This window comes from Triticum dicoccoides, chromosome 2A (assembly GCF_002162155.2).
Source record: "Triticum dicoccoides isolate Atlit2015 ecotype Zavitan chromosome 2A, WEW_v2.0, whole genome shotgun sequence".
Classification (NCBI taxonomy): domain Eukaryota; kingdom Viridiplantae; phylum Streptophyta; class Magnoliopsida; order Poales; family Poaceae; genus Triticum; species Triticum dicoccoides.
This window is the reverse complement of record NC_041382.1, coordinates 220,242,700-220,251,383: the sequence shown is the minus strand read 5'-3', so window position 1 is coordinate 220,251,383 and position 8,684 is coordinate 220,242,700. Positions and strand designations below refer to the sequence as shown.

Here is an 8,684-nt window from a genome sequence, read left to right as displayed (position 1 = left end):
AAATTATAGATACGTTGGAGACGTATCACAAAGAAATCCAGATTTCACAAGAGAACCAAGCACATCAAGAGACGCTTCAATTCCATCCGCGATCAAGTCAAGGAGGGAGACATAGAGATTTGCAAGATACATACGGATCTGAATGTTGCAGACCCGTTGACTAAGCCTCTCTCACGAGCAAAACATGATCAGCACCAAGACTCCATGGGTGTTAGAATCATTACTGTGTAATCTAGATTATTGACTCTAGTGCAAGTGGGAGACTGAAGGAAATATGACCTAGAGGCAATAATAAAGTTGTTATTTATATTTACTTATATCATGATAAATGTTTATTATTCATGCTAGAATTGTATTAACCGGAAACTTAGTACATGTGTGAATACATAGACAAACAGAGTGTCCCTAGTATGCCTCTACTTGACTAGCTCGTTAGTCAAAGATGGTTAAGTTTCCTAGCCATGGACATGTGTTGTCATTTGATGAACGAGATCACATCATTAGAGAATGATGTGATGGACTAGACCCATCCGTTAGCTTAGCACTATGATCGTTTAGTTTATTGCTATTGCTTTCTTCATGACTTATACATGTTCCTATGACTATGAGATTATGCAACTCCCGAATACCGGAGGAACACTTAGTGTGCTATCAAACGTCACAACGTAACCGGGTGATTATAAAGATGCTCTACAGGTGTCTCCAATGGTGTTTGTTGAGTTGGCATAGATCGAGATTAGGATTTGTCACTTCGATTGTCGGAGAGGTATCTCTGGGCCCTCTCGGTAATGCACATCACTATAAGCCTTGCAAGCAATGTGAGTAATGAGTTAGTTACGGGATGATGCATTACAGAACGAGTAAAGAGACTTGTCGGTGACGATATTGAACTAGGTATGATGATACCGACGATCGAATCTCGGGCAAGTAACATACCGATGACAAAAGGGAACAACATATGTTGTTATGCGGTTTGAGCGATAAAGATCTTCGTAGAATATGTAGGAACCAATATGAGCATCCAAGTTCTACTATTGGTTATTGATCGGAGATGAGTCTCGGTCATGTCTACATAGTTCTCGAACCCGTAGGGTCCGCACGCTTAAAGTTTGATGAAGTTATGTATTGTGAGTTATATGATTTGATGTACCGAAGGTTGTTCGGAGTCCCGGATGTGATCACGGACATGACGAGGAGTCTCAAAATGGCCGAGACATAAAGATTGATATATTGGAAGGTTATGTTTGGACACCGGAAAGGTTTCGGATAGGTTCAGACATTTTCTGAAGTACCGGGGGGTTACCGGAACCCCCTGGAGGGTTAATGGGCCTTCATGGGCCTTATTGGAAGAGAGGAGGAGGCGGCCAGGTGGAGGCGCCCTCCCCAAGCCCAATCTGAATTGGGGGGGGGGGGCTTTCCTTCTCTCCCTCTTTCTCTTTCCTTCCCCTCCTAGTTGGACTAGGAAAGGGGGGAACCTACTCCTAGTAGGAGTAGGATTCCCCCCCTTGGGGCATGCCCCATGAGGCCAGCCGGCCCCTCCTCCCCTCCTTTATATATAGGGGAGGGGGCGCCCCATAGACACACAAGTTGATTTCTTAGCCGTGTGCGGTGCCCCCCTCCATAGATTTCCACCTCAGTCATATTGTCGTAGTGCATAGGCGAAGCCCTGCGTCGGTAACTTCATCATCACTGTCAACACGCTGTCGTGCTGACGAAACTCTCCTTCGGCCTCAGCTGGATCTAGAGTTCGAGGGATGTCACCGAGCTGAACGTGTGCAGATCGCGGAGGTGCCGTGCATTCGGTACTTGATCGGTTGGATCGCGAAGACGTTCGACTACATCAACCACATTACTTAACGCTTCCGCTTTCGGTCTACGAGGGTACGTAGACACACTTTCCTCTCTCGTTGTTATGCATCTCCTGGATAGATCTTGCGTGATCATAGGATTATTTTTGAAATATTGCGTTCCCCAACAAGGACAACTAGTACAGAAACCAAGGTTTCCCAAAAGATGCACCAGATCATCGCCGTTTCAGATCGATCAGTCACATAACACGACAACATCACCATCCCAACTACAAACTAAACAATATTCCACCAATTTCCATAGAGCGACACTAATTCTTGATAAATAACACCCAACTACAGTTGCTAGAGATGCATATACGAGGATGTGAACTTGGTGCCCTCGGAGACAGCGTGCTTTGCGAGCTCTCCACGGAGGACGAGGCGGCAACCATGGCCGAGAGGTGGAAGAAACCTAGATGACGAGGGGACAGGCGGAGAGGCGAGGCGAGGACTTACAGCCGGGGGTATGCCGGAGGAGATACGCCGACGTCGAGGCAGCGGGCGACGGCGTCTTGAGGAGTCCGACGGTGGCGGCGGCATGTTGAGCAGGCGGCGAAGCATGTTGAGCGGGGGGCGGCGGCGTTGTCCCCTGCAAATCCCCGAGTCCCCCCTCGAGGGCTGAAAACCACGTGGAAACATGGTATCAGACGAGGCTCAGAGGGGTTTGGGCCGTGGAATCCTCGCGTATCAAAAGGGCCTTCGGGGTTTTGCGTGGTTTCTGGGCCACGCGAGGAAAATCCGCTGAAACCCCCCCCGACCCGCTTCTACCAAACGAGGCCTAAAGAAGATGGCATGAAGCCCATCAGGCCCGGGCGCCTTCATGTCACCTATTTGAAATAGTGCCTTCTTTACTTCCTCTTGCGTATACGAAGCGGTTAAGATCTTGTTCATGTCCTCCGTAACCAATGACTTCACAATAGCTATCAACCCCTTATCAATCACACATGTGTTTGAACGGAAAATACTCTGGAAATAATAAAAAAATGATGAGTTTGAGGTTATCATTACCCTCAATCCAATTGTTATATTATCTTTCAGATTCTTTATTAAATTACGACGCCTACGAGCAGAAGCAAGCTGCTTAAAATATTTGGCGTTCCGATCTCCCCTCCTCAGCCAGTTCACCCGTCCGCGCTGCGCCCAGTAAATTTCCTCCAGTTTAAGAAGGTTTTCAATCAAAAGTGTGAGATAATTTGGCTTCACCTTTGATTCAACCGTGTATTCTCCTTGCGTCAACTTCTCCAGTTCTTTTTGAGCCGCTCTTAGGCGCTAGCGGGAGCCTTTAGTACGCTCTTACTCCCTCCGTCCGCGAATAAGTGTACATCTAGCTTTTGTCTTAAGTTAACGTGTTAAAATTTCGACCAACTTTCTAAGAAAAAGTAAAAGCATTTATAGCACTAAATTAATATCACTAGATCCGTTTTGAAATGTACTTTCATAATATACCAATTTGATGTCATATGTATTACTATTATTTTCTATAAAGTTGGTCAAAATTTTAAAATTTTGATTAAGACCAAAAACTATATGTACACCTATTCGCGGACGGAGGGAGTATATTTCTTTAGGAAGATACTACTAGTTAAACCACGGCGAATAGGGTTGTCATCACGATAGTGCGAAAACCAGGGGGTTCGTCGCGAAACATCGGTTGTTCACTTCATCCCTAGACTACTTCCAAAACTGCGAAACGGCCCTTCACCGAAACTCAGATCCCGCCGTCACAAATTCCATCGAGCGGGAGACCTCCGAAATCCGAAAATTCCCCAATCCTCTTCCAACCCTAGCCCCCTTGCTTCCTCCCCCCTTCCCCTTCCCGCTTCCAAGCACCCTCACCGCCCGCGGTCCACGCCCATTGGATCCCGAGCCACCATCCCGCAAGAATACCTCTTCGCGCCCAGTAACTTCGTTGCCAGAGGGGGAGTCATGGAGGACGGCAGCGGCGGCGCCGGCGCCGGCGGTGAGGGGAGCACGAGCGGGGGGAGGTTCCCGATACTGCAGGCGAACCGGGACCCGGAGTCGAACTGGGAGGTGGACGTCGCCAAGAGCCTCGAGGAGTACCTCCTCAAGATCTGCTCAGGCGAGATCTCCGCCGAAGACGGGGCCCACAGCTTCAACTTCGCCGAAGGTATGGCTGTGTGGATGGTAACCGTGTTTCTTGCGGCGAAGGCGTGGGCTTTCTTTTACGGGTGGCGCAGTGTGCCAGGATTTGTTTGAAAATTGGGAGGGTAGAAAGACTAATAGTTGGAATTTGTGTGCTTTTTGGGTGGTTTTATTATTTTGCTCGAATGAGCTTTAACGAAGTAGCTTCTTTTCGGTGGATTTTGTGGTTCTTCCCCAGGTGCTTACAAAACCTGGAACTCCTTTTCTTCTTCTTCTTCTTCTTCTTTGCGAAGGCTTCTTGAGGCCCATGCTAATTAAATCAGGGATTTTGCACTGAAAGAAAGTTCCTTTCTTCTTGTAAACCCTTCTACTGCGCTGGTAATATGTGGCCACTTCATGTGCAGCTGCGCTATTGCTCCAAGGTTCAGTTCAAGTTTACAGCCGCAAGGTGGAGTACCTGTACTCATTGGTGCTACATGCGCTGGAATTTCTCTCGCAAAATAAGTAAGGATATACCAGCTTTGTCTTAGCCTTATCTGTATATGCTACCTTGCTGAGACTTGGACGTTGCACATCTTAAATGAAATGGGCCTCAAACTGCCAGACAGTGACATATCTGCTGGCAACTATAGCTTTCTTGCACATCTTATTTCAGAGCATGACATGTCAGGTTAACAATAAGGGCCCTGATTTAGGGAGCTATAGAATTTCTAAACTAATTAACTATGTTAAAATTAACGGTGCAGAAGCAATTGTTGGTGTCTGCTAGATATAAACCCTAGTAGAGTTTGTGCTTTCAGATTATCTCTTATATATCTGGTTTGTGTCTGAAACATCAGCCCTTGTTTGGACGGTTGCCAAATTACGGGCCTGCAATTTCCTCTTTGACCACCCTAGTGCATTTTTTGCGAATAGTCTAACATTTGAACTATACCAGGCAAGATCAACAAGAAAAGGGATCTGCTGAAGCTAACGAAAATGGTCCTAGCACTACTGCCAACAAAGAAGATGATATGTTTATGGGTTTAGATGATGTCCCAGGTAAGTGGACCTCCTGCGGTTTTACCAGTCATATGTTTACTTCAAATGACATGAAACCAAGCATATATCGCCCCTTCTAAATTGCCAGCGGAAACAAGGACCACTTTGGATAACAACCTTGACCAGGATGATCTGCGAAGAAAAATTGTGAGGCCACCAGCAAATCTTCTAGTGTTCGAAGGAGACTGTGTCGATAGCGAAGCAAGCGAACTGGATTCATATTTGGTAATCCTGCATTTCTTTAATTGCAACTGAGACTGGTAGCATGTACTGCCGTACTAAACTAGTCTAGTTGTTTCTTTATTGCAGTTAGCAACATGTGGTTTCTTCGGAGATTTCCTCCTGCTGGATCCATGTGACGCACCAGCTGTTTTTGAATTTTTGCAAGGAAAAAAATCATGCAAAGAAGATATTTTGGCTCATAGACGAACTCCTGGGAAAGCCCGAAACAATGTCTTCACTTCCCCAAATGTAAGATCAGGGGGTACTGCTCGTAGACGAACTCCAGGGAAAGCCCGAGATGAAAATATAGATCCAACTCAGGACAGCGAGCAATCTCATGAAATGATAGCAGATCAAAGTCAAGAAGATAGCTGGCCTCATCATCCTGTTGACCACAATTCTCCTATCATCATGCCCCCACCAGATGATGAAGACCCTGGGTGCCCAGATCTTGGGGATGATTCTGATGATGAAGATCCATATAAATCTTTGGATCCGCATGAACCTAGCAACCTAAAGATCAAGCCTTACAAGAGAGGTATTGGAAACTGTTGTTTCCCCTACAAGGATGTTTTATTTCCTTGTATATTATCTCCACTAACTATATATTGAACCTTCTTTCTTGATCTGTTTGGAACAGTAAAAGCTTTTTCAAGGCAAGTTATTGGCGCTCCAAAGAAGAAAACCCTTGCATCTATATTTCCTGTGGCAAAAATGGATGGTGTTGTTAGTCCTGAACTAACAAAATATTTTGAAGTACAAATGTCTCAGCAGGAAAAACCTGATGTCTCCCAGTCAGTTCCTCTTTATGAAAAGGTGTTCAGCATTGTTACAAAAATGTGCTATTTTGATTAGGTACGTCAGATATGTTCACGTAGTAACTTGTTGCAACCCATTCATGCTGCAGCTTAGAGAGTCATTTGAAACTGGTGAAGTAAATTGCCATATATCTGGAGATTTGAAGGATGACAAACAGACCAATAATTTTGATGATATTGATGGGCCAGACACCCCGAATGATCCATATGTTGACATGGATATTGATGATGACATGCCAAGTTACTCAGATAAGGTTGATTTTCTTTAGCTTTCTATTAGTTGATCGCTGTCTTCACTGACCTAACAATTGGCTGACATCTGCTTGCTATACGTCTGTTTAGATTGATGATGACGTGGTTCGAGTTACGCAGGACAGCATGGATGGACATAAAAGCCTTGATGATTTGTGTCGATCACATCTGGTAAGTCATACGGACCACTAATAGCTCCATTCCCTTTCAAATTTTGCGTAGATGCATGAACTTTCCTCTATTTTTATTTGCAAGCAACTTGCGCCATGTAAGTTGCCAAAATATATGAGATGTCCAGGTTCACTAGTGTCAAGCTGTTTGGAATAGCTGTTCGGAATAGCATGTTATAGGGGTTAGCTAACATATCATCTAACCATTTTGTTCTTTTCTTTGTAACTTTATCTTGTCTGATGATAATTGGAGTTTGTAGCCAATATTCTTGAATGATGTGTCTGAAAGAATAACATTATTAACACAAATTCCATTCAGAAATTTGCTGCTATGTTGGTGCTAAACTTGTTCAACGAAAATGCTACATTGCTGTCTTGCAATTACTTCATGTGTCTTCACTTCTCATATATTCGGGTGTTAAGGCATGCCATTTTTGTCTTCTCAAATAGTTGTGGTATGCTCGAAGCCAGCTACAGGTTGATCTGTCACAGATTCAATGAATTGCTAAATTTAGCTATTGTGATGGCTGATTTGTTCTGATACATCAGCATTTCATCACTCTGACGTGACTTGAAGTGCTTGTTGTATCCGATGAGACCAAATGGCATTTAGATATTCCTATTATCTCAGATGTTTCTTTTATCCTATACCACATGGCATTTAGGGCACTGTTTGTTCAGCCAGGGCATTGTGTCCTATGGGTTGTCTGGTTTCTGATACCACATGGCATTTCCATACTTTTCTTGGCAGATGTTGTCAAAGCACAATACTTTTCAAAATATTGGTTTTGAGAAACAGAATTCCGATTGCTAGCTAGCTACTTTTGGATTGTGTTTTGAATTTTATGTTAGCTGTTCAACTTCCAATACTAACATGGATAACTCTCACAGGATGCTCTCCTTGCTAGCATAGCTGAGGCTGAACAACAAACCGAGCTGGATGCACGAGTTTCAACATGGAAAGAGCGAATAGAGCTTGCCTTGGAAGAGCAGGTTTGGTTGCATGATTGATCTGCTAACTGTTCTGCACATATGAACTTGCTTCACACTCACGAGTGCTACAATTCATGCCTTTTCAGGATAGAAACCCACCCTTTGATATTGGTTTATATGGAGAGCAGATCCTTGACACACTCTCGTCAAGAACTGATACAGGGATTGCATCATTCAGTGAGATTGTTAGCAGCAAACCAAAGTACGAGGTTGCAAGAACATTCTCTGCCCTTCTCCAGCTGGTAACCCCCTTTATCTTTGTGGTTGTGTTTTGACGCGGCACCAGACGACCCTGAGCTTCACTCTTATTTTAGGTGAACGGCAGAAGTGTTGATCTGGACAAAGGACAAGCTACAAATGACTTGGTTTGCTACACAGCTGTGAATCCATTCCATGTAAAGCTGATTGGTCCCAACCGTAGACCAGAGATGGAGGCACGTTTCGCACGCAAGAGAGTCAAGTCCCCTCAAAGAAGTTGTGGTGAAGAGGGCGAGCCCTCTCGGGTACAACCAAATTCGTCTAAGAAGCAGCCACCTAAAAATGGCAAGGTTTCAGTTAAGGCAGCAGTCAGATTGACTCCTGAAGGAAAGCGAAGGCGAAAGTCTGCTCAACTGCTGCAGCCATTCAATCTGGAATCCAGCTGATGCGCAGACTGACCTTAGCAGTCTAATTTTTCTCTTGTATTGTTGAGTGTCTAAGCCTCCCCCCCGAGGAACATTGTTGATTGTCTAGCTGATGGCAGTGGTTGATAAGAAGGGTGAAGTATTAGGTTATGAATTAGGGCCTAGCTAGAGCGCTAGATGGTGTATATGTACAATTGATCATTGTGCTGTTATGTATGTATATTATTGATATCGACCCAAATGTAATGTTTACTGGCAACGTTTTTGGGCCAGAATTGCCCCTGTATCGGGCGGATACGATTGTTTGATATTCTAATTCAGTAGTTGGCATTTGATGACTGGGCTCATAAGGTCTATTCTTATTTGTTAATGGAATGACACAAGTGCTACTTTACATTATGATTGAAATTTGCTGAAACAGGTGCAAGTAAGGTAAAACGATAGATTGATCAAACATGGGTGCCAGTGAATCCTGTATGCAAAAAATAATTTAGTAATTGTAAAAAATCCACAATTTTTTTGGAATCAAATATGGTATTGTACTTGTATAAAAAGATTCATCAAGGAATGACTTCCATGGTATTCCAGGCGAAAATAAATTAATCAAAACAC

The 8,684-nt window shown here is 44.2% G+C and overlaps 1 protein-coding gene across 1 annotated transcript; it reads left to right on the top strand.

Annotated features, from left to right (window-relative positions):
* Nucleotides 1-3,553: 3,553 nt before the first annotated feature.
* LOC119354308 (condensin-2 complex subunit H2-like) lies at nucleotides 3,554-8,428 on the top strand. The gene is made up of 11 exons (XM_037621033.1): nucleotides 3,554-3,978; nucleotides 4,358-4,457; nucleotides 4,891-4,994; nucleotides 5,083-5,219; nucleotides 5,304-5,754; nucleotides 5,857-6,032; nucleotides 6,124-6,288; nucleotides 6,377-6,457; nucleotides 7,348-7,449; nucleotides 7,536-7,691; nucleotides 7,764-8,428. Exons 1-11 carry the CDS (start codon nucleotides 3,777-3,779, stop codon nucleotides 8,091-8,093), a joined length of 2,004 nt encoding a protein of 667 aa, XP_037476930.1. The 5' UTR covers nucleotides 3,554-3,776; the 3' UTR covers nucleotides 8,094-8,428.
* Nucleotides 8,429-8,684: the final 256 nt, after the last annotated feature.